The following is a 17792-nucleotide window of genomic DNA, read 5'->3' on the forward strand; positions in this document are numbered from 1 at the left end:
GATAGCAGGCAAATACAACTTGCATGCATACACACTGACATACATGTGCACACACGATGGTGGATACATCGAGACCTGCAAGGGCTCCATTCCACCTTCTGAAACCCGCATTTGGAGATAACAACTAATTACACACTGACATTTATTATTTTCGAAGGGCAGAGCTCATTGGTTGGAAGTGGAACAGATAAGTTTGTGCACGGTTTGAGAAACTGGAGGAAAAGGTTGTGGAGTTTAAACTCAGAGGTGATTCCACTTGTGAACCAAGGAGTGAGGTTGAGTGTAAAGGTTATACGAGGACTTAGAATTGTTTAGGTTAGCATTAGGAGGTAGTAGTAGCATAGTAGTAGCAGCAGCAGCAGCAGCAGCTGTTGCTGTAGGCTTATGGCTTTGAGCACAGATATGCACATTCATGATTACAAGATTGCCATTTTCAGTTGATGATTGTTCTCACAATGACTACCGGTATTCACAAAATTGGTGCACTGTCTTTACTGAGGAATTTGTTCCATTGTCAATTCCAATTGGTAATTAAATGTTTGAGTGTGGAGGCTCACCATGGGCTTTTGGCGATATTGTGGCATTTGTGGACCAGGAAGGGTCCAAACGACCAAAAATTGTGAACCCCGTCGTAATTCCATCCAGGGAATTTGGAGTTTGGCCAGCGTACGCATGCATGTCAGAGGACAGAGGTTGTAATTTCCATGGATCGATGATTAATTTGGAGTTCATTACACGATTGTAACTTCCCTTTTGAGTGGTTAAGCCATTTAAAATGTAAGGGATGAACGAGGTAAAACACCTTTTCACAATTTCCATATTGAACACTGTCCTGTTTGTGAACCATTACTGCAGGACTGGGGTTAATGTTAACTCGTGCAAATCCACGTGACTACTGCACAATTGATGCTCCTTTCTTGAGTGGTGGTTGATGGTCAAGCTCTGTGGAAATGGAACCCTTCAGGACATGTGTGATGCTTGGAAGCGAGTTGTGGTTCCCAATGGTTTTGGGGGCCAAAGATTGGAATCTAAAGCAAACTCGATTACCACGGTGATGGAGAAATGTTTTTTTTTTTGTGTGTCCACTACAAAGCGTACCAGTCGACTGCCCAAAGAGATGGGTCCTGTGGATCCTTGCCAGTTTGCAGCACAACTAATCTCGAAGCTGGAACTTGTGAAAAAGGAACGAGATGCTCAGCAGGGGCTTGAGGAGCGTCTGCAGCGTCTGCGTGAGGTATGTTGGTTTCGCTGTTGGCGATTTGTGTTTTTTCCCCCATTCACTGCACTCATCTCGCTATCTCTCATTTGCTTCCCTTTCATCTTCACCAACCCTCACACTTATCTTCTTTTGCTCTTTCTATTCAAATGATTCACAATCTGAATGCACATTGTATGTTCCACAGGCCCAACTGTGCGATTTCTAGCATTCCATTGTTCGTGAGCATTCCATCTACGATGGATGAAGTTTGACCAAAATGTCACTTTTTATCGCTAGGTTTATCAACTGAAGCTTGACAAAGGTGTGTTTAACAGCAAAGTGAAGCTGGCATTTCACGTGCTCGCTCTTCATCAAAGCAAGAACTTTGCTGTTGACATACCTCTGCCTACCCTTAGTTGATAATTAATCATTCGAATTGTCAGCTGACTTGGACCGACCGATACTCGCCTTGACAAAGTGTAGTATTCCTCAATTTATTTATTTATTTTTGTTTCATTTATACTTCTAAAATATTGTTACTTTTACATGGTAGGGGAGAGTGGATAGTTATGAGGCCTTATCACTGGTTATGTTTTGTATAGTTTATAACTTTTGAATCACTTGTATTAAGTACACATCATAGGGATAAGTATCCGGCATACGTTCTGCGTATCACTCATCTCTTGAGTGATAGGACAGCCACCCTGAAGAGAGGGTGGCTGTCCTATCACTTGTCTCATGTTGAACCAGCTGAAAGGGGGGCTCCTTGGGAATACCCCACGTCCACGCTGCCAGCCCGCAACTCGTGGAGTGTACTACAGAACACTCCTTCCCCTACTCATACACTAGAGGGACAAGCGGCAGGGGGTGGGGGGTGTGAAGAGGGAAAAGCAGCAAGCAGATGGGGATGGACCCTCCAGCATTGGCGCCACTTACCAGAGGAACTGAGGCAATGCACCATCGGTACAGGGTCTGTGCCATCCATTGGCAGATGTTGTTGCTATGTGCAGGTGTAGGACGCCATTGCCCGGCACTCTGCTGTTGCTGACCTGAACTCCTTGAAGGCAAATAAGGGTGGGAGGAGTAGGGTGTGCTGATAAAAGCAGTAACTCTGAGGCTGTTCGCTCTCTTCTCAGGCATCGCTCCTGAATGACGGCATCTCTTGAGCTCTTGGATGCCGGCAGCGCTTCTGGCCTGTCTCTCTTGCGGAAGGTCTTTTTTTAAATGCATAAAACCAGGGTACAGTTATATTTTTGCAGCTATTACTGTGGAAAAATATACGGAGGAGTACTTGTGCAAAAATATCCTTGAACTCGTGCAAATGTAAAACATTTTTGAGTGCTTGGGTGGTTATGAGGGTGTTCAGAACGTTGTCTGAACAAGGCGCTCACACCTTGAGGCACACCAACTTCTTCTTTATTTTTCAAATGGTGTCCCTAGCCTTCAGTACACTTACTCCATTTGTCTTTCAAATATCTCTTCAGTGATCCTTGGTTGCTTCATTCAGTTCCTCATAATTAGTGAATCAGTGGTGACACAGGTGGGAAAATGGTCAATGCGAGCCAGGACTGAGTTGTACAAAAGTGGGGACAGTGATCCGGTAGATAAATGCGATAGTGGCAAATGGCGCTTTGCTCCGCATTGGTCCAGTGCACAGGCACGCTGGTATGAAAAAGGTCGCACAACTTTTGTCAACATACCTCGACATCTACCCTCAAAGGCCTGTTGGAAACTTTTCATGAGGCTTGTGTAATATTCTCTTGTGATTGTAGTTTCCTGAGGAATTTGGTCAATCAATAGGATTACCTCTGAATTCCAGAAACTTGAGTCCATGATTTGTCTGCAGATGCCTGAGTGTGCAATTCCTCGAGTGGCAGTAATCCCTTGTACTTGCATTTCATCGATCCTAATTCGGTTTCCGTATCCCAGTGGTGATAGCATGTTTCTTCACTAGTTACCAGAGGAGCAATAAAGTTGGTCGGAGCTGCGTTGAGCAGTTTGAGAAGCCTGTGACATGATGCTAGCCATTGTTGTCAATGGTGAGGGCTGTCGAATTCTGGGGACCCATCTTTCCGAGACCTTGGACTTGCCCAAGTGTTTGTGGATGATAGGAAAAAGGCTTCCTTGAGAAGAAATCCTAAGTTCTATGGATATTTGTGTGACTTTAACATTGTGGTCCTCCATAATTGGTGCCTACAGCTGGGCAACAGTTTGTGGGGCAGTCACGAGTATGGGACATCCTGCCCTGGCGTTATCTTCAATTGACTTGCTTCCACGCTTGGTCAGATGGCCATTTGTCTAAAATTATAGAATGGGGCAACGTTCGTGATACACAGCCACCATGCGTTTGTAAAACTGGAGCTGGCACCTTCTTTGCCTAAAATTGACGAGACCACAATGCTCGATTTTGGAAGATACATGAATGTAATGCATGGCTACCTATGTATTGTGCTCTGAAACAACAGACTATGTCACATTAATGAAACTAGTGGTGTTGCAACATGTATGGGGTTTACAAGAGCGAAAACATTCCCAGCCCTTGAGAATACAAACAAATACGTCGTTCCTAGAAGGTTTTGACCATCTCTCGTATGTTGAAGTGCGCCACCCGTACAACAGGTAAATTGAGCATTACATGCAATAACTTGGCTTCCAAGTCCACAGTCAGGAATCCTATTCTTTTTGGGACTGTTATTATTGTGCTTTTGCCGATTTTTGTGAAACAACTTTTTTTTTTCAACTGTTACAACTGTTTTCAACTGTTTTTGTTACTGCCTGGTGTTGGCTTAGCGGTTAGGGTGCCGGCTTGGGATCCTAGGATCCTGGGTTCGAATCCCGGTCGATCGCTGAATTAACACCAGGGGGGTTGACTCAGCCTGTCATCCTTCCGAGGTCGGCAAATTGAGCACCAGCTTGCTGGGATGAATGATCCCGGTGTGTACCCCAATTTAGAATAGGTCGACCATATCCCTGCGCATCGTAAGAGCGTGACCAAGGGTTGGCGTCAGGAAGGGCATCCGGCCATAAAAACATTGCCTCAAACAGGGAACCATGATTGTCATGGGGCCCGCAAGGCTAACCCCCGCTCTAGCGGGGAAAATGGCCTTAAAACGATCATTCATTCCCGGTGTGGATGTGGATTCATGTTACAGCAGGCTACGCCAATCTGCGCAGGTTTACAGCACACCCTTGGCACTTGATCTGAACCGATTTTGTTTTTTTAAACTTGTTTTTCTATTGGCAGCCATCTTGGATTTTGTCCCAAACATAAAACGATCTTCTTCTCCAGAACTACAAAACTGATCGCCATTAAATTTGGCAGTCAGCTTGAGCACCCATAGCAGGTATTGAAGTGTGAGTTTGAAGCTTCTGTTCTAAAAACTCTGGAATCTCGCTGTTACTGCTGAATGGGCCACAAAAAGTAACGTACTTTACAGATTTTTTTTTTTTCCTGCTGAATGTGCGCTGCATTTACTCAGACCACATACAAATTCGCCTCCATGTTGGTGGCAGATTCAGACTGCTTCGAAGCTGACTGCAGCGCTCGCAGTCCTACAGGGTGTCCCAGAATTTACGACGGGACACAAAAAATTTACGATTACATTTGACATGTTATTAACAGGTTCTCCTTCTTTCGTATGAAGTACAAGGCTGTGGGGTTGTGGGGTAGTATCGAGGGCTGACGGCACAGTTGTTCTGCTGATGCAGTGCCTTCTGCTGGTTATAGCAGGAATTTATTCATGGTGCTGGCGATAGCTCACCTACTCTTTGCGAAGGACGTCATGGGATATTTAACGTCCACCAACGAATGCTGGCAGACAGGACACCCGTTTAACGTCCATCCGAGGGACGGCACACACATTGATGAATCGGCCTGCCTGTGAAAAACCGGGTCAGGATTCGAACCAAAGCTAGACAGCTTAGAGATGAGGGTGCAGGCCATCCTTTCAGCCCATTAATAACAGGCGATATGATTGGTTAAATAATTAATGAAGTAATTTGGCAGTCATGCGATTGGTTGATCATAATTTAAAGGCAGAAAATAATAATAATTACTGATTTTACATTCCATTGTGATTTCTGGAACACCCTGTAGTTAATATTGTTTCTTTTTCATACATAAAACGTTGTGCACGAAAAGGTAAACTCGTCAAAAGGCCTTTTGGCCTATCGTAAATGATTAATCGAACTTACTATTACTTATGAACACTAACCTGATTTATAGTCACTTCACACCAACTTGCAAACCCCCATTTTGCCTTGAATGGAGTTGCAAAACCCAATTAACTCACCAGTGATTCAACAGTGATATTTGTAAGCAACATAATCCAGAATTATTTGTGAGTAGCTGGACCGGCTTGCCAGAGGGAGCGGCATGTCACAAGACCCAGCCGCATTTATTTTCCGGCATGAAAAGTATTTAAATTGAATAAACGTTAAACTGTATGTAAATAGTGGTGTTTTAGTTATTTATTTTTTAATATACCGCACGTCTTGCAAAGTCCACAGCTCCTCGTCCTTGATTTTTGGTCGATTTTCGATTCTGTGGATGATTAGCTTCTTTTTTTTTTCTTTTTTTTTACTTTAACAATAAATTTGAATTCTCTTTTGCTGAGATTATGCCTGGCATCTGGTATCCTGGTATCCTGGCATCCTGGTATTAGAACCTTCATCCTTTGTGTTCACTTTTTATTATTTAATTGGGTATTCTCTTTAAGTATACTTTTTGAATCATGACAAATTTAAATGTTATTGTCTTTATTGCATGCACATGTGCATAGTTATTTCTTTCAATCTTCAGTCCATCTCCACTGGTATGTCCCAATCGTCGACCACTTACGCTGGCATTCACTGCCCCAGGATAAAAAGTCAAAAGGAGACACAAAAAAAGATGGTAATGGTATAACTTCGGACCAAGGGGGAATTATCTGATTGGACGTAACCCATCACTCCAGAACACAAGGAAAATTACACATTGACATGCACATTCGGCTTGGAAGAATGGGAAGACTTGTTTATGAAACATATGACCTTGACATTGCATATGAGCCAACACACAGTATTCCAAGATATACTCAACATCAATTAAAATCTTATTTTCTTCTTCTTGTTAAGACTTTGCCTTACTTTTTGTCCCCCGTCGCACCGCGGAGCGAAAGGGGGACTATGGTTTTTCTATACAAGATCGAGGCTCGTGGAAGAGTGAGGTGACTGAAGGTAAAAGGGCAACATTCAAGCACTGGGGCAACACTGGGGCACCACTTGGACACGCCCTGGGGCAACATTTGGTCACGCACTGGGACAACACTTGGTCATGCACTGGGGCAACACTTGGTCATGCACTGGGGCAACACTTGGTCACGCACTGGGGCAAACTTGGTCACGCACTGGGGCAACACTTGGTCACGCACTGGGGCAACACTTGGTCACGCACTGGGGCAACACTTGGTCACGCACTGGGGCAACACTTGGTCACGCACTGGGGCAACACTTGGTCACGCACTGGGGCAACACTTGGTCACGCACTGGGGCAACACTTGGTCACGCACTGGGGCAACACTTGGTCACGCACTGGGGCAACACTTGGTCTTGCACTGGGGCAACACTTGGTCACGCCCTGGGGCAACACTTGGACACGCAGTGGGGCAACACTTGGACACGCAGTGGGGCAACACTTGGACACACAGTGGGGCAACACTTGGACACGCAGTGGGGCAACACTTGGTCATGCACTGGGGCAACGCTTGGTCACGCACTGGGGCAACGCTTGGTCACGCACTGGGGCAACGCTTGGTCACACACTGGTGCAACGCTTGGACACGTACTGGGGCAATGCTTGGACACGCACTGGGGCAACGCTTGGACACGCACTGGGGCAACGCTTGGACACGCAGTGGGGCAACACTTGGGCACGCAGTGGGGCGACACTTGGACACGCAGTGGGGCAACACTTGGACACGCAGTGGGGCAACACTTGGACACGCAGTGGGGCAACACTTGGACACGCAGTGGGGCAACACTTGGACACGCAGTGGGGCAACACTTGGACATGCAGTGGGGCAACACTTGGACACGCAGTGGGGCAACACTTGGACACGCAGTGGGGCAACACTTGGACACGCAGTGGGGCAACACTTGGACACGCAGTGGGGCAACACTTGGACACGCAGTGGGGCAACACTTGGACGTGCAGTGGGGCAACACTTGGGCGCGCACTGGGGCAACACTTGGACGCGCACTTGGGCAACATTTGGACGCGCACTGGGGCAACACTTGGACACGCACTGGGGCAACACTTGGACACGCACTGGGGCAACACTTGGACACGCACTGGGGCAACACTTGGACACGCACTGGGGCAATACTTGGACACGCACTGGGGCAACACTTGGACATGCACTGGGGCAACACTTGGACATGCACTGGGGCAACACTTGGACACGCACTGGGGTAACACTTGGACATGCACTGGGGCAACACTTGGATACGCACTGGAGCAACACTTGTACACGACAAGCAAGGGAATAGATGAACAAGAGGAGGGGAAGAAATGCAGTAACCTGTAAGTAAAAGGGTTAGGTTAGGTATGGTTGCTTGGGCTAGAAATGATTCTGAGTGGGGATGGGAGATGCCATTAGATGGTGGTGCATTTTGTGCCTTAACCTCTTAGTAAGGGAAACATATGAAAATCTGTTAACTAAATTGTTACCAAAAAATTTCTTCACCAATATGTTTGTAAAGGTGTGTAATAACATGTGTTAAAATGTTGAAGGTCAACTCCCGTGGGAAACCCAGAAAAAAAGCTGTTGAATTCGGGTACCGAAAAATTATTTTCGAGAATTTTTATTTTTTTTAATCGGCCCTTAAGTAACTTATGAGGGGTCAAATAAGGGTTTTTCATGATTCTGAGTTGATTGTTAACATTTATATTTCACCACAGACACTCCTTTGTGGAAAAATAATTTCTAAATATATCTCATTTTCTACTTTGCAGGACATGGAGTCTAGCAATATGGATGAAGACGTTACTCCACCTGTGCTCAATTGCTTCATCTGTGCACGCTCGGATACACCAGCTGAAAGGCTCATACAGGCAACTCCAAAGGGATACTCAACTTTATTGAAACAAGCAGAAACTGTCGAAAATGTTACTGTTGTGGAACGTATGAAGGAGGCTCAAAAGGAAGGAAAACTGAGGTACCACCAGAAGTGTAAAAATGATCTGTACAACAACTTTGTTGCAACCACCAAGAAGTCAGCTCAAGCATCAAAGGCAGAGAAAGAGTCATCAAAGTTGAAGAGAAGACGCACTACTTGTGAGTTCAGTTCATCAACTGGCTGCAGTTCTAGAAGATCACAGTCAGTTGACCTCCTGTATAAGGATGTATGCATTCTTTGCAACCAACCAGCCCAGCTCTACAAAAATAATCCAGCACAAGCTAGAAAGAAATACAGAGTGCCAGATAATTTGACTGCAGATACACTGAAGGCAAGCTTGCTGAAGACAGCACGGAGTCGCGGGGATGACTGGGGCACTGAAGTCACTGGACGCCTGGAAGGGATCAACGACTTGGTAGCAGAAGAAACACTGTACCATTTGCGATGCAAACTTATGTTTGCGAGAGGTGACAGTTTGTCCAAGACTGATGAGGAAGGAAAAAGGAAGAGAGGACAGAGGAGTATTGATGAGGAGCGAGAGGCAGTTTTTATTGAATTCTGCGAATGGTTAGACTCAGAATTAGAGCATGGGGTAATGAACATGGACCAAGTCCATGAAAAGCTGCAGGAGTTTGATCAGTCACCAGAGAAGAGCCTTTCTTATTCAAAGCATTGGCTAAAGATAAAACTTCTAGAGAAATACGAAGACACCTTGTATTTCACAACACAGGAAAGAAGGGCAGATGTACTCTGTCTCAAAGATGGCACCGACAATATTCTGCGAGAGCATCATGCTAATCTTGACCATGGAGATGAGAAGACTCAGATCATAAAGACGGCACTCAAGTTCATATCCAATGATATTGCCTTGATTGATTTAGGTCCAAAGTCATACCCCACCACACACAGTATGACTGACATCGATAGTCAGCTGACACTTGTTCCTGCAAGCCTTCAGATGTTCTTGAGACCGATTGTCAAGACAGACGAAAGAGTTGCCGTTTGGGGGCAGAATTTTATTAAGGCCTGTCGACCTCGGTCTGGAGTATTGCCACACCAAATGGGGCTTGCCATACAACTTGATCATAGATTTGGGTCAAAATGGATGCTCAACAAGTTCCACCGGCTGGGATACACTGAGTCTTACACGGAGACACAAAACTACAAATACTGCTTCCTTAATAGTAGGAGTGGAGATGATGTTCCAGATACTTCTGGCACTCTTGATACCATTGTGGAGGAAACCGATGAACAGATCAATGATGAGGTTGCGGTTGATGCTGCGCTTGAGGATCAATCAGTGATGACAGCCAAAGTGCCAGCCAGTGAAAGTGAATTGTCAAGTAATGATCAGGTGGTCTTTATGGAGGTTGGGGAAACAAACAATGCAGTCACTCAGTTTGTTGGAGACAATATAGATTTAAACATTGTCTCTATTCACGGAAACACTCCCTTTCACTCAATGGGTTGGATCGAAGTCACCTCTCCGGCACCACCTTTGCCAGATCCACAGACAACAGCAGCTTTCCCCCGGGTGAAGTTGAAGGCACTCGACAAAGCTAAGATCCTGAGAGGAACTGAAGTAAAGATTATTCCATTTACGAACAGGAAACAGATAGGAACGAACGCGATCATGTTTCTCCCCCTCGCTGAGCTTTCCTCCTCCCTGGCTCATGATCAGCCACTCCTCACTCCAGGTGACACACTCTGGGCAGCGGGGTGGGTGATCAAAGCCAACGATCCTGAGTTAGGTGTGCATGGGTATGAGCCAGTTCCAACACTGGACCCCACGGCTCCTGAGGAGCTATTGCAGTTCACGAGCTGTAATTGTCATGGAGATTGCAGCAACCGGCGATGCAGCTGCAAGAAGAATGGGGTCACGTGCATCTCGGCCTGTGGAGTCTGTAATGGCATTACATGCAGAAACTGCAGTCATGATGTTGTTGAGTCTGAAGAAGACATAGACAATGACTGTTGAAACTTCTGACATTGTGAATGAGAAATAACTCTTGAGTATTATATATGTATGTGAAATAAAAGCTACTTTGTGTGTAAATGTAAAAGTGAAAATATAAATGTTAACAATCGACTCAGAATCATGAAAAACCCTTATTTGACCCCTCATAAGTTACTTAAGAGCCGATTAAAAAAAAAAAAATTCTCGAAAATAATTTTTCGGTACCCGAATTCAACAGCTTTTTTTCTGGGTTTCCCACAGGAGTTGAACTTCAACATTTTAACACATGTTATTACACACCTTTATAAACATATTGGTGAAGAAATTTTTTGGTAACAATTTAGTTAACAGACTTGTGAAATATCTCATAAAATGCCCTTACTATCTGGAGGGAATAGTGGGGTAGAGAAGGTGCTTCCATAAATGGGAGAAAAGAGGAACAAAAGAGTTCATGTGGGCATTAAGCCGGGATTTTATGAGTTCAACCATGATGGTGGTACTGGAAGAATGTGTTCATCCTGGAGGTGTTTGGGATATTGAGGGAGTAGAGTAAGCTATACCAGAGAAGACATGGTAAAACTCAAAAGAAAAGAAATTACAACCTTTTGGATCGTTGTTGTTGTTTTTTGATATCGTTAAGAAAATGACAAACCCAATACAGCACCAAATGATTCAAACCCCCTTTTATCTTTCTGTTTAGGAGGAAGATGGAACAGTACCAGTAACAGCAACAGCAGCAATGACATCTGATAGCAGCTGCTCATCAGCTCCTCCTCTTCCTCCTCCACTCCCCCGAGATACCACGCTTCCACCGCCCTTGCATCCGTTCGCTTTGCTATTGAGGCCTTGTGAGCCACAGGTACAAGACGACCCCGAGTCAATTTTGGACGAGCATGTTTCTCGTGTCCTCCGAACGCCGGGTACCCGTTCCCCCGAGCGTAGCCCAGGCCACAACCATCATCATCACCACTACCACCGAAATGGGGGTAATGGTTCATTTGGTGCCCAACCTCTTGCACCATTCAGCCGCCCACCTGTACACCGACCACATGTGTTCCACCACCACCATGTACACCACCATGGAACTGAGGATGAGGTTGGTCCTCGGCCTGGAAATGGCTATGCAAATGGAAATACCAGCAGACCAGTGGATGCAACTTATTACGGGTGCGTGTTATCCATGCTCTTTACCACGCATTTGCAAATTATATCATGTTCATTACCTTGATCCAACTAATCTCAGTATGGTCTGCATTAAAAAAAAAAGTTTTAGAAAGATGGCGATTTTTGAGTGAAAAAAAACCCAAAACGTTTTTTCTTAAGTCTGACCATTGCCCTACATTTGCATGCTGTTGCCACCCAGGAAGGGCATTCCAGCAGAAGAGCTGGACCGGGCTTGTCAGATATGGCAGTGGATGATGGACGGAGAACGAGAAAGTGGGCGGCACAAGAAAGTGCAACATGGGTGAGCTAATTATTAGCCCTTCCTCCCGCTTAGCGGGTGACGGGGTTTTGCAATTGTCTCTGTTGGTCTACCTGTACAGTTTATATCTTCTTTTTTTTTACCATTTGAGCTTTTGTCCTCAAATTTTCAACAAAGCTTTATTATGAGAATATGGAGAAGACCAATAAATAATTGGGTCAAAATGTCTATTTTGTCCGCTTGCATTGTGAGATGCTTTCTCGCTTACAATTTGAACTTTTCCCATGAAATTTTCAACAAACCTTCATTGTGAGAATATCTGATCTGATGCACCATACTCTGTTAATATCAAAGACCACAGTTTGGAAATGAGAGGTGCTCAGTTCCTTGTAGCTGCAAATGCCAATATCACCAACCACACACCCCACACCAACCACACACCCCGAGGCACATTAAGACTACATCACAAAGACACTACAACGACATCCTTAAAAATATCCCACCACCATTCGGCAACTACAAAAAACTTCCATATCTGCATCCCCATAAATTCAATATAAGTAACCTGGGCCCAAACAGTATCCTAGGCACTAAACCCTGGGCACATCGACGACGTGAAGAAATTCTTCCCAGGTCTGATCATGTTCATCTTTCACATTTCCACCGTGGACACCATCCACAGTTTTTGCAGTACAAACATAGACTCACCCACACCACTGAGTATACCTGCAGCCTCCGCCAGGCCGCCCCACACACATTAAAACACATTATACATTAAAAACGGTGTGGTCCTGGCTCCCTGAAGGCATGGACACAACCATTTAGATGGAAGGTATCTCTGGGTTGCTCCCAGGAGATCTATCGGCTATCTCTGTGCCGCGGGTCTGTTCGAGCAGAACTGACTAGGGCTAATCAACAACAACAACAACAGAGCATTGGTGCTGCCAAAGCAGTTTCTTGGCAAGTCTTATATTGGGTGGTTTGCCATTGCCTTGCCAGTGCTTGATCTGTCCTGTGTCCTATTAAATGCTGAGTGTCAAGTAAGGACGCAGCACGTACCATTTTTAGTATCTGGTGTGACTCGGCTGGACTCGGCACAGATGCTCTAATCATTGCACCACTGAGTATTATGAGAATATGGAGAACCCAAATTCGTATATATATATATACAGTCGTGGCCAAAAATATTGGCACCCTTGCACTTTTTTCAAATAACTCACAATCTTCTCCAAAAAACAAGTTGAAATTGACAAAAGCATTTGGTCTCCACAATTATTTATTTCACTGTTAATATTACAGAACCTTTGTTTTTGATTCAGAACTTAATATAGCCTTTTACATCATTAAATAAAAAGAAATGGCATTGACAAGATTATTGACACCCTCGCCTTAATATTTGGTAGCACAGACTTTGGACAAAATAACTGCAGTCAAGCGCTTCCTGTAGCCATGAATGAGCTTCCGACACCTCTCCACTGGCAGTTTGGCCCATTCTTCTTGTGCAAACTGCTCCAGTTCTCCCGGATTTGAAGGGTGCCTTCTCCCAACTGCTGTTTTCAGATCTCCCCACAGGTGTTCAATGGGATTTAGATCTGGACTCATTGCTGGCCACTTCAGAACAGTCCAACGTTTTGTCTTGAACCATTCCTGGGTACTTTTTGAAGTGTGTGTTGGGGTCATTGTTCTGCTGCAACACCCATGACCTTCGACGGAGACCCAGCTTTCTGGAACTGGGTTGAACATTGCGCTCCAAAATGCCTTGGTAATCTCCTGATTTCATGATGCCATGCACACATTCAAGGCACCCAGTGCCAGAAGCAGCACAGCAACCCCAAAACATCACTGACCCTCCTCCATGTTTGAATGTAAGGAAGGGGTTCTTTTCTTTGAAGGCTTCATTTTGTTTTCTGGAAACATAGAGATGATGTGCTTTACCAAAAAGCTCTAATTTGGTCTCATCTTGCCACAGAAGAATTTTGGCGTGTTCAGGTGTGTTTTGGCAAACTCCAGTCGGGCTTTCTTATGTTTCTCTCTCAGCAGTGAGGTCCACCTGGGTCTCCTACCATATAACCCCCTTCCATTTAGTTGGCGACTAATGGTGCGAGTTGAAACTGTCCTACCTTGTTTCTGAAGGTCAGCTTTAATCTGTTTGGCAGTTGATCGAGGTGCTTTCTCCACCATTTGAACAATCCTTCGCTGCAATCTTCGATCAAGTTTTCTCGCGGCCACGTCCAGGGAGGTTGGCTACAGTGCCATGGTCCTTAAACTTCCTGATACCATTGTGTACGGTGGACACAGAAACATCAATGTCTCTGGAGATGGACTTGTAGCCTTGAGATTGTCCATGCTTGGCTACATTCTTGTGTCTGACCTCGGACAATTCTCTGGTTTTCTTTCTTTTCTCCATGCTCATTGCAGTACAGACAGTGACACAAAACAGCAGAATGACTCTTTTTCTCTCTTGAAACTGGTTGAATGAGTGATTTTTATATTGCAGGCACCTGCAACTCACCGCAGGTGAGGTAAATTCCAAAGTAAAGGAGAATTACCTGCTTGAAATCCAATTATTTCTAACAACTTCTAAAAGGTGCCAATAATATTCTGGGCCATTTTGGGATTTCTGTGTTTAATAAGCTAAGATGTAGTAATTGTTCACCTTTTTTGTTTTGTTCCACTGCAAACCAAAGAAATACATATGTCGATACCAAAATATATTTTTATTTCAACAATTTTCTGGAAGAAATGGTGCATTATTTGAAAAAAGTGCAAGGGTGCCAATATTTTTGGCCACGACTGTATTTTTTTATAGCTGTTGTTTTCTTTCGTTTCGTTTGAGTCCAAAGTGGATGCAGCGAGACCCTTTGCATTTTGGGATGCTTTCTGGTTGTGATTTTGTGTTGTGCCTTATTTATATCTTAATGGGGAAATGGCATTAAAGTCCGTGCACGTTGTCAAGAGTCAAATTGTATACTCTGAAAGTTCACTTTGTTACCTCCACCACCAAAGGTGGATGGAGGTTATTTTATTTCATGCCTGTCTGTTTGTTTGTCTGTCTGTCAACAAGATATCTCAAAAAGTTGTGGACGGATTTTGACGAAATTTGGTGGATGGAGAAGGTGCGTGAGTATGTGACAGACTAAATTATTCGATTTTGGTGAAGATCCCTATCTGGATCTGAGGGTTTTAAAAGTGATTCTTCACAAAATCTGGATATGGTGAAGATCCCTATCCCTATCTGGATCTGAGAATTTTTAAAGTGTTTCTTCACCATTCAGAGATGGGGCAAAACGATATATATAGCACTATATCTCAAAAAGTTGTGGATGGATTCAGATGAACTTGGTGAATAGGTTGGGTGTGTGACCAGGAAAATTGATTCAATTTTAGTGAAGATTCAAATCTGGACCAGAGAATTTTAAAGTGATTCTTCACCATCGAGTGATGGGGATTAAACTGATATATATATAGCACGATATCTCAAAAAGTTGTGGACGACTTATGACAAAACTTGGTGGATGAATTGGGTAAGTGTCAAGAACTAGCCAATTACTTTTTGGTTCATGTCGGATCCAGATATTACCTAACAGTGGGATACAAAACGTAAACTGCTCAGCCTGGCAGAGGTATGCTCTCTACCGAGTGTCATTCTAGTCTCTGTCTGTGTTGCATCTCTACTTATGTGTATACAATGCCTTCAGAAAGTATTCACACCCCTCGTCTTTTTCACATTTTGCTTTTACAGCCTGAATTTAAAATGGATTAAATTGAGATTTATTTTTTTTGTCACTGATTTACACAAAAAGCTCCATAATGTGAAAGTGGAATTTTTTTTTAGAATTCTTTTCCAAAATAATTAAAATGAAAAGCTGAAATGTCTTGAGTCAATAAGTATTGAACCCCTTTTCTATGACATGCCAAATTGAGCTCAGCTGCATCCAATTTCCTTTAGTCATCCTTGAGATGTCTCTACAACTTGATTGGAGTTCACCTGTGACCAATTCAATTGATTGGACATTATTTATAAAGAAACACACCTTTCTATATAAGGTCAAACAGTCGACAGAGCAGATCAGAGCAGAAACTCTACCATGAAGTCCAAGGAACTGTCCGTAGAACTCCAAGATAGAATTGTGAGAAGGCATAGATCTGGGGAAGGGTATACAACAATTTCTGAAGTGTTGAAAGTTCCCAAAAGCACAGTGAGCTCCATCATTAGGAAATGGAAAGAACATGTAACTACCCAGACTTCCTAGAGCTGGCCGTCTGACAAAACTGAGTAACTGGGCAAGAAGGACCTTGGTCAGGCAGGTGACCAAGTACCCATTGACCACTCTGATAGAACTACACAATTTATTGGCTGAGATGGGAGAACCTGATGGGACACCGGTCTCTGCAGCCCTTCACAAAATCTAGGTTTTATGGGAAGGTGGCCAGGCAGAAGCCACTCCTGAGAAAAAGGCACGTGACGGCATGCCTGGAGTTTGCAAAAAGGCACGTGAAAGACTGAGAGCATGAGGCAAAATATTATATGGTGTGATGAGACGAAAATGGAACTCTTTGGCCGAATGCAAAGGACTACATCTGGTGGAAACCGAGCACAGCTCATCACCCATCTAACACCATTCCTACCGTGAAGCATGGTGGTTGCAGCATCATGCTATGGAGATGCTTTTCAGTGACAGGGACTGTGAGACCTGTAAGGATAGAGGGAACAATTAATGGAGCCAAATACAGGCAAATCCTTGAGGAGAACTTGCTTCAGTCTGCAAAAGACCTGAGTGTGTCAAATATTTACGTTCCAACAGGACAATGTTCCCAAGCATACAGCCAAAGCAGCACTGGAATGGCTTCAAAACAAGAACGTGAAAGTCCTTGTGTGGCCCAGTCAAAGCCCAGACTTGAATTCCATTGAGAATCTGTGGAAAGACTTGAGGATTGCTGTTCACCAACACTCCCCATCCAACTTGACAGAGCTTGAGCAAATCTGAAAGGAAGAATGGGAGAAACTCCCCAAATCCAGATGTGCAAAGTTGACACAGATATAACCAAGAAGACTTGAAGCTGTAATCACTGTCAAAGGCGCTTCTACTAAGTATTAACTCGGGATTGAATACTTGTGAAAGTTAGATATTTCTGTATTTCATTTTTAATTGTTTTGTAAAAATTTCTAAAAAATTAAATTCCACTTTGACATTATGCCAAAAATTAAGTTTAATGCATTTTAAATTCAGGCTGTAACACAACAAAATGTGAAAAGGTCAAGATGTGTACATACTTTGACGGCACTATACCTATCCATCTCCATCTGTTATCTAATTTGTTTCTGATACCGTGGTCAGAACAACAAAACGGGGAGGCGTTCATGATGGCATTCGAGGACCATCTGGAGTTGGTCCAGTTGGCTCACCAGTTGAAAGGATGTGGTGCTCCACGCAGCCTCGTCGTGGACCGCAGCCAAATCACCTATTTGTGCAGGATCCTGCCATGCCACCTCCTCCAGCTCCGAACACCACCGTTCAGTTAGAAGAAGCAAAGAGGAGGTTGGAAGAAGACCGACGTGCTGGACGATTGTACAATGGCAAGCAGAGGTAGGCTGCATGTGGCCTGTTGTTTCTAATTGGGTATAGCTGTGTGTTTCCCCTTGGGCCTACCTTTCCTTAAGATGACTTGGTAGGGGGAAAAAAACAAACTTTGGTAACCTTCGAATGACCACCTCTTTTCTGTCAATGCTGATTTTCCACAGGCATGTGCAGGAAGTGATCCAAAGAGGACGGCATGTCACAAGACCTGGTCACATTCCTTTTTCAACAGTGGTACCGGCTGTCTCTGGCATGGAGATCTCGCATCAAGAGTGAGTCATCATTACTACTCTCTGACTCCTCTTCAAATGCCCTCACAAGTTCAATTTTACACAGTTAAATGTGTATTCTTCAGTTCAGTGTACTTTCATCTTTTCAAAACCATAAGCTTGTTCGTGATGTTTTTGGGGGTTTTTTTTTCAAAAGGGTTCTTTAAGATGCAGACCACAGTAAACCAATGGTTGTGTTTTCGTCTTA

The 17792-nt window shown here is 44.1% G+C and overlaps 2 protein-coding genes across 2 annotated transcripts in view; both read left to right on the forward strand.

Moving 5' to 3' along the window:
- LOC137430262 (axin-1) overlaps window positions 1-17792 on the forward strand; it is a 97317-nt gene that overhangs the window by 69515 nt on the left and 10010 nt on the right. Inside the window, exons 5-9 of the mRNA XM_068121008.2 lie at window positions 1094-1234; window positions 11014-11480; window positions 11677-11778; window positions 17076-17324; window positions 17480-17587. Of these exons, the coding sequence (XP_067977109.2) occupies window positions 1094-1234; window positions 11014-11480; window positions 11677-11778; window positions 17076-17324; window positions 17480-17587 (1067 nt within the window). The remainder of the gene's footprint in view (window positions 1-1093; window positions 1235-11013; window positions 11481-11676; window positions 11779-17075; window positions 17325-17479; window positions 17588-17792) is intronic.
- On the forward strand, window positions 8059-10602 carry LOC144892406 (uncharacterized). Its single transcript, XM_078778956.1, has 2 exons — window positions 8059-10325; window positions 10444-10602. Exons 1-2 carry the CDS (start codon window positions 8073-8075, stop codon window positions 10456-10458), a joined length of 2268 nt encoding a protein of 755 aa, XP_078635082.1. The 5' UTR covers window positions 8059-8072; the 3' UTR covers window positions 10459-10602.

The sequence above is a fragment of the Myxine glutinosa genome, chromosome 1 (genome assembly GCF_964187855.1).
Source record: "Myxine glutinosa chromosome 1, kmMyxGlut1.1, whole genome shotgun sequence".
In the NCBI taxonomy this organism is placed as follows: Eukaryota; Metazoa; Chordata; class Myxini; order Myxiniformes; family Myxinidae; genus Myxine; species Myxine glutinosa.

Coding starts and splice junctions, on each gene's coding strand:
- LOC144892406 (XM_078778956.1), top strand. CDS start 8,073: ATGAGGGGTCAAATAAGGGTTTTTCATGATTCTGAGTTGATTGTTAAC.